Here is a 19550-nt window from a genome sequence, read left to right as displayed (position 1 = left end):
TGCTTGAATCCCTCACTGACGTGAGGTGAGCAATAAGTAAACAAGAGATGCGTTTCTGCTCAGAAAGAGAAGACAATCTCATCCCTGAGCATATAATCAACGAAAAATGACAGGGTGGAGGCGTAAACACAAGGAAATCCCAAATGGCACGTGGGTATTAAGCTTGGGTAGTATGATTAAAGGTGAATTTATTTCTTCTCTTGTAAAAATCTCCTTTTTGAAGGTCTTCTGGGTATGGTACTGTCTTCTCAACAATAAAGTTACACATAGGTGTCTAGATTTATCATTGTTGTTACTAATCTGTTCCCTTCCAAGACCTGAGATGAAGAACAGAGAGGCAGCACTATGATTGGTCATCTCTACAAGCTGGGCCTCCCCCAAAGGTGGAAACTGGCTCCTCTCTGGGAGGAGATTTCTTGGAAATCTAGAAATCACCTAGATTTCTTGGAAAGCAGATGTTCCATCTTCAAAAAGCACGCACGCACGCACGCACGCACGCACGCACGCACGCACGCAATTGTCCCAGAGGAAAGAAGAGGGTTTTCTGTTGAGACAATGGTGAGTGTGGAACTAAAGAGTCGGGACTCTTCAGCAGCACCAAGGAGACTTCATTTTGCATCAAGTAGAATCACTAAAGGGCCCTGATGCATCAGGCTCCACAGGAGGCTGAGAGAGAATGAAGGCAAGGCCAGGAAGTGTTTGCAAGAATAAGGCCCCACGCGGCCCACGTCTGATGGGTTTCTGTCAACATGGTAGGTTTCTGAGAAGGAGCTAGAGAAAGTAGTACACAAGCAGGGATGGTCAACCTCGCTGGGGACATCTTGTAAAGAGTCATACTCATTGGATGAAAGAAATCAGGCAAAGACCTAATGAAAATCGGCAACAGGCCCAATGAGGAATTTGGTCTTAACCCTCTTTTCCTTAAGTTTTGCTACAAGGACAGCCCTGGGGCAGGTCAGTTTTTAAAGCCAAGGAAACAGGACCAGAGAGGAGTGCAGAAAAATCATCTGCTATTTAGACAACCAGGTAGGATTCCTGAGTTTCCCCAAAGAATCACCACCACCTGAAGGGTCACTTCATGGGGACAAATGCTTTTGGAGAACAAGTTACACAGAGCACAACAGGTCCCTCCTCAGCTCCTTAGGCAACTGTGCATCTAGGGGATTTCCTTAAACTGTGAGACTCAATTCCCTGTCTTTGAACATTGCAGTAATAACAGTAGCTCTGCCTAAAGCAAGGGCTCTGGCACACCCAGTCACTGTTCTGAGGTGTGGACAGAAGTCTCGGTTCCACTGGAAAGTGAGGACCCCACTTCTGCTGACATTTTCTATTCAGTTTCACTCACAATCACTATCCTGCCAGTCTGCCCCTCACCCACCCCCTCAGCCCCACATCTCCTGAGATCACTCAGAGGACACGCAGAAGCAACAGCTTTTCCATCTACACAGCCCGCCACTTTCCTTCCTTGGTTGACAGACGGACAGACAGACTGTGAGTTTGCATGTTCCCAGGGCCAGAGAAGCCTCCAGGGCCAGTCTGTCCTGGTAACGACCCTGAACAGGCTCCCAGACCAGTGTTGATGCAAAGAGACAGGCAGCTCTTTTCTTACCAGCAGAAGGGCTGGGCAGGCCACAGTGGGAAAGCCATCACCCCAATTATCATAAACCTGAAGGAGACAGGTGGTCTAAAGCAGGAGGCCTCAAGGAGCCTTAAGTGAATTCAATGTCTTCTCCCAGCAGGGAAGGAGACTAAGAAACTCGAGAGCTGTGGAAGGGAGGGTATGAATGTGAAGGATGAAGCTAACCATGAAAATTTAATTTGTTAAAATAATGACTAGAGAATGACAGATAATGCACAAATTGTCTACATGCATTTATTAAACACATAATAAATGTGCATATGAGTATATACATATTATATGTGTGTGTGTGCACCATGATAAAAATTAATTCCACCTTCTAGGGCGCATCATTGTTTGTCTCCCTGCTAGCAAGAACCCTGGAGCACAGAGGCAAATTTCAGCTTCCTCTCGGGCAGATGGAGGCCATGTAGCTTAAGCTGCCCAGGTGAGCAAATGTCACCGAATACCTATTTGGAGGGTGGTAAATTCCAGCTATCTCAGGGAAATGCCAAGTGGTCTCAGGTCACAAGTTTGGCAAATAGCAATTTGGAAGGGGGGGAGGGGAGGGCCCAGGGGAGAAAAAGAACAAGAGTATGAACGAGGAAAGAAGAAAGGAAATGAAGGAGGTTACTGGAACAGGCAAGGCCTCAAACACAGTCATTTCTCAGACTGCCTACGCATAAAATGAGAACCGTTGGCTTCCAAGCCAGGGTGGCCACGAACTTCGGCTCTGAAGACTTTTATAGCCACATTCCTGGTCCTAAAGGACACGCCCCACTCATATCCACAGGCTTGAGTCAGCTGCCCATGGTACAGTGACTGTGACCCTGACTTAGGCACTCCATGGGGCTGTGAGCTCCTTGAAGGTAAGGGCCCTGATGGGCACAACCCTGTTCGCCCTCTTTCACAGTGATCCGTCCGTCAGGCAAGCTTCATCAACATTTGTCCACGACTAAAGCAGTAAGTAGGCGGAAACAGAATGTGGACTCTTCAGCCATGTCAAGCCACGCCAAGACCTAAAACAAACACTTCGAGACTGAAAACATCAACCCAAATCGGGGGAGAGTTTAACTTTTCCTTTCAACCTGCAGTTTCCCCACAGATGATGTCTATAAACATCTGGTGAAGCTCACTAATAAACAATGCAACCTTGCATGGCCTCCTCTCAAGAAGAGCAGTATTCATGTGGCAGTATTGCAGAGAGAGAGAGAGGTGGATGACAAGGGGACCTTGGCACGTCAACTCGTCTTGGCATACTTAGGCCAAACCAGAGCCACATAGCCACATATTTATTTCCTTTGCACTGATGAAAACCAACTAAGAAGGTACCAAAACATCCCAGCCAGTGACACAGACACCCAGAAAAAGGAGGCAGGGGTAACTAACCACCTCCCTCCCTCTTCCGTTGTAACTAGGCGGCTGTTACTACTGTTGCTACCCCGGCTATTTTAACCACACCTGTACCAGTTCACATAACATGTGAACTCTTGCCCGGCACCACAACCCTTCTATCCAGGGCACAGGGAAGAGAAATAGCCTGTGGAATTAATAACAGGCCTGGTTCTTCAGTGGGCTGGTCCAACACTAGGCTCTTGAAAATTTATGGAGAGAATTAAGTCATAGATATTTTTCCTAGTCGGGAGGCAATCCAACCTTGCTGACTTTCTGCCTCACCACATGGATGCAATGCTAAGTTTTGAGGGGTGGCGGGGGTGGGGGTGGGGGGTCACCTCACCATGCTGTAGAAGGGCAATAATAGAAAAGCACACTGATCCACTGAAGAATAGCAACCTCAGACCAAGTATGTCTTTCCAAGTGTAACTTTCGAAGAAGAAAAATAAAGTAATGGGACTTTCGGCGGGAGCCTGATGACAGTCCTTTCCTGCCCTGGTTCCAGCGGGCTAGGTGGGGGAGGAGACGCAACTGTGTGCACTGAGCCCCAAACGAGTTGTCTGGCTTCGAAAAACTGGCCCAAATCAGGCAGAGAGCGGCCCCTTTGCACAAGTCTCCGAACCAAGGCAAGCGGCCACGTAAGAAACCAGGTAGGACAGAAGGCCTGGAGCCTTCCCCAAGTGTTCTAGAAATCACACCAATCTTTACAAAAACAAACGTCAAAGCTGTTTAAAGCGCATCAAGGTTCTTCAGGTTAAAAATTTCCCCAGGGGAAGGTGCTGCACTCCCCACAATAGCTGAGAGAGACAGAAGGCAAGACGGGAAGGTTTGCACAGCAACTTCATGTTCTATGATTTAACCCAATTCAAGAGCTGAAGCAACCACGGGGATATTTATTGACCAGAGCTGAAAAAGAGCCAACTAAAAGAGGAGCTGCAAACTGACATGCACGCAGGCAGACCCCAGCCCCCTTCTGGATCTCACTTCTGTATGCAAAACCTCCAGGCCTGCATTGTCCATTTAGGAAAGTAGCACCCATCTCAGGAGACACACGCAGGAACAACAGCACTGAGTAGAGATCCTGGGGGCCCTGCTGCTGTGGTGGAGGGAGTCCAGCCCCGCCTTGAAAGTGTTCAGTGAAGGAAGCAAGATTCTCGAGAAAGAGGATCTTTTCTGGAGAGACAGTTATCTCTTGTCAGCCTTGAGGTCAGCCCAGAGGGGTGAGAAAGCCGTTCTGCAAGCCCTCCACCCCACCCGGGCTGATCCTGATCCTTGGCCTCTCCAGTCAGGCACAGGAAGAAAGCAAACATGTCTTAACACCAGGCAGGCCCTGGGTGCACAATCCCAAGCCTTGCAGATAGGCGCTGGGGACTCAAGACAGGGCCCCACGGTGGCCCTGAGCATCCACCAACTAGCCAACCAGCCTCCCTGTGCTTCAGTCCCCCCTCCTCCCAGCTATGACAGGGTTGTACCAGGCCAAGTCCATAGACTTGTGATGACCCAGCCCCTACCCCAGAATACACACGCAGGAGTCACCCCAGGGCTTCTGCTAGGCTTAAATCCCCAAGTGAGAAGATCATGTCTTAGAAGTACCTGTCCTCAGGTCACCAAAGTCCTTCACCAACCCTTAACTTCCTCCCACATCCCAGATTTCTCTTTTCTACCTGATTAGGTCAAAACACTTTCTCATCTCTTGAATATTCTTGTTTGTTGTTGGGTTCTCATTCTCTCTCTCTCTCTCTCTCTCTCTCTCTCTCTCTCTCTCTCTCTCTCTCCCTCCCTCCTTCCCTCCCTCCCTCCCTCCCTCCCTCCCTCCCTCTCTCTCCTTCATTTTTTTTTCTTTCCCCCTTCATAGGACTTAGCTCTAAACACCACACCATGACTTCTCCCTCCTGTCTGCACCACATCACCACCCACCAGCACCCATCCAGGATCTTCCCTCCTAAGGGCTTGGAGATGATTACTGACACCATAGCAAGGAGGCCGCACAAAGGCGAGCTGAGCCCAGAAGCTGGCTCTTTGTTTTTAACTGTGTGTTAATGTAGGCTTTGGGAGGGCGGGTGGCGGGAGGGGGTGGGAAGATCCAGCCTCTGCTTGCACCATGCGTGTGGTGAGAAATTAGCCCTCAACTCTCAGAGCTATCTGCACAGCTATTTCTGAAGGATGTCGGCCAGGCTCGTCGGTGCTCTCAAGGAGGCTTTCTTTCTTTGTTAGGGACAAAATATAAATGCCAAGTTTCAGCCCTATTAACGATGGTAATTGTTAGAAATCTCTGACAGTGGCAACACTTGAGATCTCAAATCACCCAAAACCCTCAGGAAAAAAAAAAAAAAAAGCCCCACTACTCTCTTCTTAATTTAGCCCAGACCAGCGGGTAAATGTATTCCTTTGAGCTGCTGGCAGATTCAACTAGTCTGAAAACAAGACAAAATGTCAACTTTTCTTTTTCCCTTTCTGTCCACACTTCTGCAGGCAAAACCAAGCATCTTTCTAAAAACAAAAAACAAAAAACAAAAACCTCACTTCAATAAAGTTTCCTGAAGTTTCACTGACAGGTAGGTGGGATGGCATAAAGGCCACCAAGTCACTGTCCAGGAACATGGTGGAAACCAGACTCAGATTTCCAAACTTCCTGGACTTGACTTCATAAACACAGAAAGGTCTGCATCTTCCGCTCATAAGTTCCTATCTGGGATTTCCAATCTAGGATCCCTTAGTTACAAATACATAATAAGCATGAAACATTTTCGGGAGTTGCCAAGCCAACAAGGTAAGCATACTGGCCCCCAGCCGAATACTTCCATCATAAACATTTTTCAAATTCCACCACTTTTTTTTCCACCCTCTAGTTTGTCTTATTCAATTCAACTTGATTGATGGAAGTAGCTGTAACATCACCATAACCAGTTTTATGTGACTGCCTAGAAAAGATACAGGGATTCCCAGGCTAAATTAGGACCACCATCACAATGAGAGAAAATTCTCTCATAAATGCTTAACCTGCCTCCCAGTTTGTGTGCCTAGGCTTGGGAAGAGAGTCATGTTGAGACTCACAACCTGTGGAATGTAGGATCAGATGGGTGGTTCTCTATATCCACCCAGACTAGGAAAGCTGAGACCCGAAGATAAATGGGTATTCTCAAAATGACATACTAACATGGAGGCAGAGAGCACCCGACTTGAAGGGCAATGCGGTGGTTCAGTCTAGCAGTTCTATCACCTATAATTCCTCTGACTTGTTCCCATTCTGTTGCAGCTAAAGATAGCAAGATGGCTGTTGGGACCACTCAGTTATTTTAGGGAACCTCAGAGGATTTTGCTAGGGGTAGAAAACCACAGATGAGCAATTATAGAGAGAAATGACTTAGAAAGACAGAGAAGATGGTGTGGGGGGGCTGGCTTCGTCCTAGGTCATGGTAGTGTCCGCTGATGGGTGCGGGGTACAAGAATCCTCTCACAAGCCTTCCCATATGTGGCCAGCCAGTTTCACCAGCTACAGACCCACCAGATCCAGTCTGAAAAAGGCAATAGCCACTTCTCCCTCAGAGTATAAGAAATTTGCCTAAAACTCGGGAGGCAGAGACAGGCCGATCTCTGTGAGTTCAAGGCTAGCCCGGTCTACAAAGGAAGTTCCAGGACAGCCTGCGCTGTTACACAGAGAAACCCTGTCTCGAAAAACAAAACAAAATGAAAAAGAAAGAAAGAAATTTGACAAAAGTGGGGAGAAAATATTCCTTCAGATAGCCATTCAATGTTGGGCTGCCCAAAAAATACAATAGTAACACTCAGCCATCAAGCTGAGGAATGCAACCTGGTGAATTACGATGACTCCACATGGAATATATACACTCCATTTCAAAGTTGCACTACAAAGCAGAGCCCCAATTAGCTCCTTAACATTTAGGGCAATTACTAGTTGAACACATTTAGGTTAAATGAGATGCAATTCTGAAGTTTACTATACCTGTTTCTTTGTATTTGTTTTTTTATTGTTTGTTCTTTTGATGGTGCAAACTTAGATGGTTAAACACACACACACACACACACACACACACACACACACACACACACACACACACATCATCCAGAACAGCATAGGACTAGGTGCAGAAAGTGTGTAAGTATCAGGTAGACAAGTACAAAGAGCATAGTCACCATTGTGACAGCCTCCAAAGTCTGGGCTGAGGTGACCAAACATCACATAGTGAGATGGGGCTGTAACCTGGGAGAGAGGCAGTCAACATCAGGTACACCGATTCTGAAAAATAATAGTAGCTGCAATTAATTGAGCACAGGCACTGAACGCTGCGTTTCCTCGTGTTGTCCTGTTTAGTCTGTCAAGTGAGCCTGGGTCCTAGGTATTATTTTCACTACAGATGAGGAAATTGATGCCCTGTGAAATCAAATAACTAATGCAATTTGACCCGGTTGGTTTGACTGCAAGTCCATGCTTTAGCATTCTAAGTTGCTACTGAAAATTGCTGTTGTTTTCCAAGTGTCTTCCTCCCCAGGGATGTGGCATATGTTACTCCAGTGTTAGAGACTTGTTGCTTTGGTTCACCTCACTCTTTAGCGCGCTAACTGTTCTGAGAGAAGTTCCATGGAAATCCTGATCGTGAATATTTTGTGTAAAATAAACTTTTCAAAGTATGTCCTTTTTCACTGAGCTTAAAGACTGACTCAAGGATGGGAGAAAGCACACAATAGTATCCTAAACTTGGAAAAGAAATGGTTCTGGTCAGAGAAGGGTGTAAAAAAAACTGGATGGCTCGGAGGGCTGAAGAGAAAACCCAGTCTCACGCATACCAGGACTCAAGAATATGTCTACTGCAACTGTGCATTAAATCAAACAGCTGATTTATTATTTTTGTTGGTTTGTTTTTAAATACTGTACCCACTACAGGGACTCTGAAAAACATTTTGGCATGTCCTCATACCAAATCTAGCCATAGTTACCAAGTGACCTACCATTGCCCCTCCCAGGTTTATAGAAGACATACACCCCCACGTATACGTACACAGCAACGGTTTTCACAACAGCCAAAAGGGGGAGACAACCCAATTGTCTATCCACTGAGGAATGGATAAACAAATGTGTCATATCCATTCAGTGAAATACTATTTGGCTGGGAAAAGGTACGAAGAGTTCTCACATGTATGTTGAACTGTGGACAAATCTTAAAAACAGGTAAAGTCATGAAGTGAACGGTACCATGCACAGAGGCAGAATCTGACATCAGGGGCTGTTAGGGTCCAGGCATGGGAGAAGGAGACACGGCCCAAGTGTTGATGGGTACTGGGTTAGGAGAGGACCCAAATGATCTAAAACTAGACTGTGGTGCTAAGTGCAGCTCTGTGAAAACACCAAAACCCACTGAACTGTACTCTGTGTACAGGTGAATTTCATGGTATATAAATTACATTTCAAACATATGCTTAAAAGAATAACATGAATAAGCAGTAGCCTGATGTGTGTCAAGAAACCAATCTCTGTGACGAAGATGGTATTTCTCCTAAATACAGAACAGATTGGGAGGCTAGGGAAAGGTCACGTGGTTCTGACTTCTTCTTATGAAGTTCCCACCTTGAAGTTTGGCAGGTTGAACGGAGGGATCTGGGCATGCTCAGAGAAAACATTTTCACTCTGGATGCACTGTCTTCAGGAGGTGCTGCTGGGGGAACATATATATCTATAGCACAGGCAGTTCTAGCTAGCTAGGTGGTGGTTATCTGGGAAGAACATGATTAAAAGTCCCTGTCTTTCCTCTTCATCATTCTGTATCCTGCCCTTCTTCTGGCTAAACACAGCTAATTCTCACTTGAAGAAAAATACGTGAGAAACAAAAGATGCTACCCTTAAATTCAGCAATTTTTCTCTTTCAAGCGTTGGAATTGGCTCAGCCCTTAGGGACCATCTGGTGGAGGTCTCTCTCTTTCATGTAAGAAAATAGGGCCAGAAACCATAAAACCTGCCGGCCCTGGATGTTTACACCAGGCACTGTAATTTACATCTACTCCCTCGTTTAATCCTCCCAGTGACCCTTCAACATACATTCAAGCTTGGGAGGCTACTCAGGAAAAGGATGGCGTACACCCAAGTGTGGGTATTGGGGTCTCAAAAGAGGATCACCATAGCAACAGACAGGTCACCATAGCAACAGATAACTATCAGATTATTCAGAGAGGTATCACTGTGACCTTTATTTTTATAAAAAAGCAAAATAAGTCTCAGAGAAGTTTAGCAACCTAAATAAGGTCACACAGCAAAAAAAAAAAAAAAAAAAAAAGCAGATCAAGGAGGCTGGCTGTAGAAACCAAGTAGTTAACTGCCAACAACTGTCACAGTTTCTCCTAAAATTAAGATTGGTTAGTTGTAAGTGTACAGCCAACAACAAGGATGAGGCATCCATCCCAACATTCCCTTACTGACAGTTTTCAGATGTAGGTAAAGCTTTAGGCCATAGCAAAAGAGATGGACTTTGACCCCACAGAGTCTTGGTTTTCACTCCTACTGAGACAGAAAGGAGCCTTCTGGCAGGTCCCTAGTGACCTTGTTGTGCCATACCAGGAGACAGACAGGCTTTACAGTCCATGACAATCTGCACCTGTACCTTTTACACCCTGGCAGCCGTCTTGCCAACCGATAAGAAACGCTGTCTCTAAGATGCCAAGGGGGCAAAGCATAGACACTCAGAGCCCGCCCCCGCCCCCAGACAAGGAACTGTCCTCTCCCATCCTAACAAGGCAGCAGACACATGTTTCTGCAGTCTCAAGGGGTTGATGAAGGGCACCCTGAGAGGGTCCCTGACAGGAAGCCAGTGAAATTCACACAAAATACTCAGGAATCCTGTATCCACTCTGTTCCTAGGTCTTGCCACAGCATCTCAAGTTTAGGACCAGGATGGAGCAAGAACTGGTGTATTCTCCTAATCCAAGTTAGCAAGGCAACAGAAAGGAGCCGGGACATGGGGTGATTAAAAAAAAAAACAGAAAGGAGGCATGGTTGCCTGTACCCTTAATCCCAGCATGTGGGGTGCAGAGGCAGAGGCGGGTGCATCACTAGGAGTTCAAGGCCAGCCTGGTGTATATAACACACGACTTGTTCTCGGGCAGCCAGAGCTACACAGCGAGACCCTGCCTCAAAAAAAAAAAAAAAAAAAAAAGTTCACATTGGCTATTATAACAAGTCTGTGACTATGAGATCTTTTCTCAAACAAGTAAATATAAATATAAAGATATACAGATAGATATCCATATATGTATGTGTATATGTATGGATACATACACACTTACATATATAAAACCAAGTTCAAACATTATACATCCTTCTAAAAGATATTGAGGCTCAGCTTTCCTAAGGAAGACATACAATGTAGGTTCAACCGAAGCCAGGGGCCAGTGAGGTGACTCTGACGGGAAAGGGGCTTGCAGCTCAGCCTGACACCTGAGTTCCATCCCCAGAGCCCATGTGGTGAAAGGTGAGAACCGATCCCTGAAAGTTGTTCTCTTACCTCCACACATCTGTCATGGTACTCCTCACCCCATCTCACCCCCACAAATAAATACATCAATATAATTTAAAAAAAAAATTTAAGGTGCCAGAGCTCTGTTTTAAAAAACTCCCATGCCTTTGTGTTTACATATGCCAATATCTAGTCTGGGTCTGTTTGCTTGTTCAGGGCTATTTCTGTAGTTTTGCCAAGAATGAGAGAAAATTTATGGACATCAACAGAACACAGAGGCAAAGTCTTCCAAAGGCTGGGCCCCTGGGTTCGGAGCTGAGTCCTTGAATCTCTGGTAGATCTCAGACTCTTCCACATTATGCACACAGCACACCAGTCTGCAGCCTGTCTGCAGCTCCTGTACCTCTAGGTCTGGCGGCTTCTCCCTTGCACACGGCCTCTTGCACAGTCTCCATGCAAACTGTCTCTCAAGTTCAATTCAGATTAGAAAACAAATAACACACAACTGCCCCCCCCCCCCATCTCTTTTGAGAAGCTATCACCAAATCATACTCTATACCCTCTTCCTACGTCTCTAGAGCTCCAACGTCTGGAAACCCACTGTCAAGGCACAGGAAGATACCGAAATACCAGGAGACACTCTCTCTCAGAGTCACACTGCAGGTCCACAGTCTGTGTGCACCACTGTGAGAGGTGGTTATGGGGTAACGCTGTGTTGGGAACTCTCCTTCATTTGCTGCTCTTTCCTTTTGAGCCCTTTCTACCCCGGAATCCAGCCCCAAAGGACCAAATTCGCAACTCCTCAGCTGTATGTTTTTAAAAGGTTTTGCAGTTGCCAGGCCATGAATGTGAGCTCCTCCAACACTCCCTCCCAGCTCCAAAAGAGACCTGATGGGAGGCTGCTCCAGACTGTCCACAGCTATTTCAGTCTTGTTCTGCTTAAGGAACAAGGTCATTGGTGTTTTTCGAAGTCACACACAGCTTCCTTCCACAGTTAACCCCTATTACACACACACACACACACACACACACACACACACACACACACACACACACACACCACGAGACTCCAGTTGTTCAAAGGGAAGAGAAAAGAAGTAGGGGTCCCATCCTATAACTGCTATGGCAGGCAGGCCAGAATCAGAAGGGAAGGAGTCAAAAAGGAAATAAAGTAGTAGAACTGCAAACAGATCCTACAGCGCCATGATGGGGGTGTTAATTGAACACAGACAGAAAGAGAAAGACGAGAACAAAAGAGTGTTAAAGGAGGGGGAAAATCAGTTTTCCAAACCTCCTCCAATGATTGGATTGAACTTGAGTGCAGGTTACACTCAGTGAAAACTTAGCTGAGGCGTGCCAGAGACAGCCATTCGGTTCTAAAATTCAAAGTCACTCACAACTGCCGCTTGCTCACAGGTGTCTGCAACTACTCTCTTTAGTAAACAAACGTCGTCGCTTTTCACCTTTTCTAAATTTTTAAACCTCTGTGATTTTCGATGGAGAAGTGTAAACATTTAAAAAGCAATCAAGAAACCTTTTAAGTACTTAGGAAATATGCCGGGTCTATTTTTACAGAAAGTCAACTTGTTTTGACTTTTTTCTCTACCCCTCCGTCCCATCAACCCATTTTCCAGCCCACACAGACACAGGCAAGGCAGCCGATCGCTAACATGTGAGAGAAGAAGTGCCGGTTCTTAAAAAATAAAATTGACTATAAATGACCCAAACTCTGTGATCCCAGACTGAACGTGCAGCTAAACGCCACATCACCTTGCTGTAGATCTCCACCAGGCTTGCTTGCTGCTGACTGCAATTTGCAACCTGAATGTTTTGTTGGCATTTTTTTATCCTAGCGTTTATTTTTAAAAAGCATGAAGTATCAAAATAAACACTTCCCCACACTCTTAGAGCAAAACACACAAAGTAGTCCGTCTACTTTTCAAAATCCCGAAGTAATTTCCGACTTAAATACCCATCAATCAACTATAATTCAGGCACTGCTGTCTTCTTTGGGTATTATGCACGTGTTTTTGTTTTTGTTTTTTAAGTACCAAAAGGTTGATAAGATGTCTTAGCCAGTTTTCCTACTTACTTCCAACTAAATTATTAACAAAATCCAAAAAACAAAAAGCAGCAAGACCACCACCCCCCCATGCCAACAAGCACACCCATACATGCACACCAGCTCATTTCCAGAAGCCTGCCTAGGTGAACCAGGGGGAGCCACAGTGAGTACACAGAACTGTTCCACCTCGAATGGCCTCTGCAGGGCTTCAGGTAGCCCTCAGAAGCACTTACTCCATGCTATGAATGTTGACAGTCCCAATAGGAAAAGTCCCCAAACAGCGAAGGAAGATGTGTTAACGGATCTTTCAAATCATCTTTGTACTAGTTCTTGATGGAGAGAGGGAAACAGACAGACAGACTGACAGACAGGAAAGGTCAGCGAGCGATGTGCAACTTTACAGACACTTTGCATTCTCCTAGGGTGCATCACAGGCATGGAATATGTGCAGGCGGCCCAGAGCCTGAACGGAGAAGTCAAGGTACTTGGAAATAAAAGCTTGCTTCGAACATGGTACTGTCTGTTCTACCTTTGAAATCAAGGTCTGTTCCTCCCCTGCAGCCTCCCAACACTCAAGTGGAAGAATAAAAGTGAGTTCACACTCCCCCTACTCAGGCGTCCCCTCCATAGAACCCTGGGTTGTAGCCTTTCTCACACAGCGGATAATCACCATTCACATTACTTCAGAGACCACTCTTTAAAACACCCTGTATCACCAATAACACACAGAACTTTAAATTAGGTCATTTTTAAGACTCCAACCATAGACACGTTAACATAAAAAAATTTAAAAGCGGACATCTTCCAACCAAAAGAACACTGCTTTTGGCCAATACCGCAACTTCCCACCCCATAGCTATAGCCAATATTAATCAAGAACAAAGTCTTTAGCGCGCACCTGAATCAGACCTCTATTCACACCCACCCACTTTGATCTACCACCTCAGCAGGTTTTAATTAGGAGACCAGAATTAAACACTTCGGCCATGATGTACAAGTCACTGACCCGACTGGTGCCCTTCCCATTAAAAATATGATAAAGTGTCTTTCAAAAGAAACTCTCCTTCAGTACCTTTATTCCTGTTCCTTTTTATTTTGACTCCAAATTTAACGAACCAAGATTAAAAAAACTCCAACTTGATGAGAAACAAAACCTGAGGCTCAAAGTGAACACCCCCACTGGAGACTTAAGAAGAAAAAGAAAAAAGGAGATAAAAAAACAAGAGAAGGGGACACATATGCACACATGCCCACAGCTTCTCTGAGTTAATAGACAGAAAGAAAGAAAAAAAAAAACTAAAATTGTGACAAACGGAGGAAGAACTCCTTTGACATTAGTATGCACAATCAATACACCTCTTCAAAGGCGTCTCTCACGGCTCAAGCGACGCAATTATCAGCTTTGCAATAAGGTAAGGTCCTGGCACAGCCACCTGGATGACTCAGAGGTCTCAGCAGCCCCTCAGGTGCTTTGTCTGGGATGTTCTACACTAACACAAGTATCAGTCAACAAAGGAGCTGTTTACTAATTTCTCAGACGTTTGAAAGACCCGAGTAATTACATATTCAATCAATGGTGACCTCCCAAAAAGATTCTTTAAAAAAAAAAAACAAAAAAAACCAGAAATCCAGAGAGTCCTTAAGAGAGAGAAAGGAGAGCCACCCTCCGTGCCCTCCCCCTCCTTTCCATGTGTAACTATCAATGTATATCAACCGAGCATGCAATCATATCTATTGTCACTTTCACTCACGTCACACCCTTGCTTATATGGTTTAGATATGAATTATTGACTGTTATACACCTTGTTGTAAAAAATAAATAAATAAACGGGATGGCAGGTACTTTGCCCGGCTTTAAAGTGGGCAAGAAAGTCTGTGAGACCAGCAGCCGATCCCCGTTTCCTGCAAGCACCCACCCCTCAGTGCCCTCTTTCTGCCCCGGCTTCAGATTGCCTTCTGGACTCTTTCTTCTTACAAGGGAGCGATTTAAGCCACTTTGGAAAATTAAGGACTGAAATAAAGAAACAAGAGGACAGTTGCTAAGTGCCCTTTTCTCTGCGCATCTGTTGTTTAGGAACACCTCTGATTGATGACTGCGATATTTTAATTGTTGCTTTAAAATTTAAATGCCCTCCTGGGATGTGTTATAAGTGTGTTAGTCTATGATATGAGGTCTAGAAAGTAGAAAAACAACAGAGGGAATGATCTCAGGATAATATAGTGCCCCCAATCCAAAGAGGGTCCCTCCTAGGAAAACCAGAGGCCGTTCCAAAGCCGATTTCACCTAGCTGCATAGTTCATTCCACAAAGGTATTTGAAGACACTCTTTTGAGAACCTCAAGTTGGTTGCTCTGTGTAAATACAAATCACAAGAGTGGCCAAAAGAAAGGAAGCTGAACAGTTTAGGTCTCACACCTCTCCACCCCAATAGCGGGGGTGCGAGGGATGGGGGCAATTATAGACGAAAATATATTCCTTCAGGAAATGGACTTTTACTTTCGTATTTTTTCCCCCAAAGGCATATCATTCTATAAATTTCCAGTCAGAACCTCTGCCTTAGCCCCAATTTCAAAAACAGTTGGGGCCAGATTTAAAGAAAATATACCGCTTAAAATCAGCTGTCAAAGATGTTTCCCTTTAGAGAAAGCAGAAACGTCTTTCATGGCAGTACTCGTTCATGTTCTAAAATGTTAAGATCCCAAGAAGAGCAGGGAGGCTACAGGTTCAGTGATTTGACTAGCCAAAGAAAAACACCCAAAGGTTGAATTTTCATTCCTACCTGTTTTTTCTTTGATTTCACACAACACGTTAAACAAGGCGGGCTTCATTCTGTGGCAGTTTAAAGCATGTTTTCTGCAAGAAAAAAACAACAACAACAACAAACACAACAGCTTAGGTGGACACTCAAGATCAAAGTGACAAGGTACACTCGAAGCCTAACTCTGTGGCATGCTTCAGTTGTTTTTATGACTTAATATATGAAGTCCCACCATAGGAAAAGAAGCAATGATAATTAGCAGCGAGAGTAGGGATTTAACTACAGAGCAGAAATAACCTAAATTATGCCCATTAGGGAAAGGGTTTTCTTTCTTTTCCTCTTTCTTTCTGTTTTTTCCCCTCCCCTTGGTAAGTAGTTAAATCAAAGTGGAATTCTTCAACCAGGAATCATATTGAAGACAATGAACGCAGCAAGGCCAAATGCATAGGTTAACAGTTCTGTATACTGTCTGCAAGAACCACAGCCCAGGAGCTTTCTGCCGTGTGTGTGTGTGTGTGTGTGTGTGTGTGTGTGTGTGTGTGCATGTGTTTTCAAATTTAATTCATCCATGTGTTCGAATTCATTCCGCAGATGCCCCTGTATTCTCATAAACATAAGATGCTTGAAAGGTCTTGTGAGTAGAACTGTCAATTTATAAAATTTCAGTCCCCAAGTTAAAGAGTATGGAAATGCATTGCCAGGGGGCAAACATACCCAGATGGGGAATAAATTCATTTCTCTGTGTTCACATTATGGCTCTTGTGCGCACACGGCTTATTTGCAGGTGTTGAAATTCAATTATTTACAATTAGGACCTTGCACCCACTGGGGAAAAAATAAATACAATTTTGCCTTTTAGATTAGTGATTTACCTGGTCCCCGTGGTTGTGCACATTTGTACTCAGAATGCACTTGAGGAACAGAACAATGCCCTTCCTTCTAGTTTATTATGGACTCACTTAGCAGAATGATATTGTTTTGGAAATAAAATACTGATCTTATCAGCTACTAGCACAGGGAATTCTGTTTACTAACTAAATGTATGTGTAAAGATAAGCAGAAAACCCTGGCACTCAAAACACATTCAATTCTTTTTCAATCAGTTTTAAAGTTTAAAAAAAAAAAAAAAGACACATCTTCGAGAGGAGCAGGGATTACCTACATACTCTATACTGTGGAGCAGGGGAATCATATACTCAAAATTCAAAATAGCGTATACACACACACACACACACACACACACACACACACACACACCACCATCATCATCATCATCATCATCATCTAAAACAGTCATAGCTTACTTTCTAGATCAACAAATATACACTGCAAATATGTAACTAGGAAGAAGGAAAAAGCTCAGTAGTCTAAGTAGTTATATTGTTTCAGGGGGAAATAAAGAGGTTAGAAATTAAGTTCTCAGGAGAGGTTAAAAACAGACTGAAAACATTTCAGTGTATTTAAGATCTTTCCTGGGTCTTTAAAAAAAATACTTCCCACTAATCCGTTTTTGTTTTTGTTTTTTAACACAGGCCCAAATGCAAAGAATTGGCAGCTCCCTCTAGAAGCCCTGCTTCCCCACACCACACAAATGGGGTTAGAGAGAGACAACTGGATTCTTCCCCGTCCCCAAACTGCATCTGATCTGTCTCAGCATCTAGGCCATTAAAGGGGATACCCGCTGAGAAGTGTTTGTCCTCAGTTTCACAAAAAGAGAGGCCAGAAAAGTAGCGAGGCTCCAAGCTCACTGGCCTCTTCCACTTCATGAACTTGTGATCAGACCAGCTTATCCGTGGTGTCTGAGTGTATTTTTCTGGAACAATGTTATGGAGAAATCGGTTCCAATTCAAGAGAGAATTACCAGCGGGGAGCCTCTCGTCTGCCATACCCACTAGCTTTTCTTCAGATAATAACATTCAAAAAGAGCACCAATTAATTTTTCAAAAATCTTTTCCCCCCACCATTAAAAGCATGAAAATAGGGTGGGGGGAGTCTTTTAACATTCCCAAGTTTTTAGGCGCCCTAAGCCTTAGCACTTTTAAGTTTACATGTTCCATGTGTTAGCAGCTACGAGCGTAATTCATAACATGCGTGCTTTCTGCTGCTTCCTCTTATTTTCTCAAGGCTCTGTTTCTCTTACATAAAACTCATATTATGTCTTATCCACATAACTAAGTCTCATAAGGGCTAGTCTTTTTGTAAGGTGTTTCAGAAAATTCCAAAGCAAAATAGAAAAGTACTCGGAGATTTAACAAAGCTGAGTAATTGTGTGTGTGGACATATGTGACCATTGGATTTTTTTTTTCTTTTTAATCCTTCCTATCTGAGTTGGGCCTTGGGCAAGCTGTTGGTGGCTTTGCCATTTTAACCTGTGTTTTCATTTTGAAAGAGGATTTGCTGTAAAAATCCAAGAGTCAAGAACCTGGAGGTGGGTTCAGTTAAGGAAGCCCTAGTTCCACTGTTGTATTCCTTCATGTCCTGTCCTACTGAAACACAGAAAATTCATACGTGCTTTCATTTCAATTTAGTTACACTCTAAGTGATCCTGGAAGAGACACGGGGCAGAGAATCTGCTTGATATTTGTTCGCACCCCTTTATAAAGGACCACACATAACTCTGTCCTAGGAAGGTGAGATACCAACTCAAATTAAGAGACAATAAAGTTAAACTCAAAATCAGAGTCTCTTCAAACTAACAAAACAGTTTTCAAAGCAAAATTATCTTTCCTTTCTCCCCATTTTCTTTTTCTAAAAACAAAACGGAGTGACTGTAAGATATTTTCTTACTGTCTGACATCTAACACAGAACTACCCCGCTTTTTGTTTATTTGTTTGTTTGTTTGGGGTGGAGAGTGAGAAAAGAGAAAAGACCAAAAAAAAAAAAAAATCATGGAGGAGTAAATGAAGACGGAAAATCAAACTTACTGAATTATCTAAGGACTCAGTGGAATCTGCAAATAAAGTGTTCTTGGGACATTTTTTTTATTTTGTCATGTTCCGAAGTCCCTCAACTACAGAAGGCAAGGAATGCCGCTCGGAACTTGACAATTCTGCTTTCCTCGTAGACTTTTTTAAAGCAGTTAAAAAAAAAAAAAAAAAGTGCCGAGGGCCGCTTTCGGATTAGTTGGCGCATTTTCGGCGTGGCTGCGTGTTTGTGTGCATTCATACAAATACCTCTAACAGACACACACGCACAGTATCTACACACAGCCATATCACCGCACGGGCGAGCACACTTTCGATAACAACGCTTCTTTAAATTTTACTCCTCCGCCATGGAGTTGCTTGTCAAAATGAGAAAAGAAACAACATTTTTTTAAAAGAAAGCGCTGTGGTGATTCGGTTCCCATTGTTTCCCCCTGCGAGAGGGAGGAAAAAAAAAAAAAAAAAGAAAGGCAAAGAAAAGCCTCCATCTCACCTGGCCTGCGCTTCATCCAAACTCTGGTCTGTGATGGTCATAATTTGCTGTAAAATGTCCCCGATGTCCTGCTTCCTCCCGCCCTCCCCCTCGGTCCCTCCGGCCCCATCCTGCAAGTGCTGGGACAGGCCGGGGTGTCCGGCCATCCCGACCCCAGCGTGGGAATGCATCAGCCTCGGCTGCTCGTCCATCTCCGAAGGCTCCGGCAGCCCCGGCTCTTCCTCTTCGGCTCCTCGGCTCGGCGCCTGGGAAGCACCGAGGCTTTTTATCCTTCAGGCTGTCTTCAAATCCTTTTCAGGATAAACAGGGACCGGGGTTTAAAAAAAAAAAAAAAAAAAAAAAGACCAAACGGAAAAAAAAAATCTCTTTGCCTCTTTAGAGGATGGTGGGAGGATGGGGAGGGGGAGGGGGGGCGTGAAGGGGTTGCGGGGTGAGGGTGGGGATAAGGGCTGGTGGGGAAGGGTGTTGACTCCAAAAAAGCAAGAAAAATAAACCACCTTCCCACTTGGCGAAAAGAAATCAGAGCTGCCTTTGGGTTTTTCAGTCCGATCTCCTTTGCAAGGCAGAAATGGGCTCCCGGCGCTTAAATCTGTGGCTTAATCCTTTTGCAAATATGCATTGATCGGGAGAAAGGAGAGGAAGGCAGGGGGATTGCAATGCAAACTTTCCCCCCCACCCCCCGCTGCCCCCCACCCCCACTCCGGGCCAGAGTGATCTCAAAGGGGGTGGGCTGTAGCAGAAGCCAGATCTCCCCCAGCCGTGGCGGCAGGCAAAGCCCAAGCTCTCTCCTCCTCCGTGTCTCTGCAAACTCCAGCAGCCCCGTCAGCCTCCTG

General features: G+C 44.6%; 1 protein-coding gene across 1 annotated transcript in view; it reads right to left on the bottom strand.

Moving 5' to 3' along the window:
- The window catches only part of Pbx1 (PBX homeobox 1), a 285536-nt gene extending 266492 nt beyond the window's left edge, over positions 1–19044 (bottom strand). The window contains 2 exon segments of the mRNA XM_059280300.1: positions 15321–15394; positions 18718–19044. Of these exon segments, the coding sequence (XP_059136283.1) occupies positions 15321–15394; positions 18718–18908 (265 nt within the window). The 5' untranslated portion in view covers positions 18909–19044.
- Between the last annotated feature and the right edge of the window lie 506 nt (positions 19045–19550).

The sequence above is a fragment of the Peromyscus eremicus genome, chromosome 15, assembly GCF_949786415.1.
Source record: "Peromyscus eremicus chromosome 15, PerEre_H2_v1, whole genome shotgun sequence".
Lineage (NCBI taxonomy): Eukaryota > Metazoa > Chordata > Mammalia > Rodentia > Cricetidae > Peromyscus > Peromyscus eremicus.
This window is presented reverse-complemented; position numbering and strand designations above follow the sequence as displayed.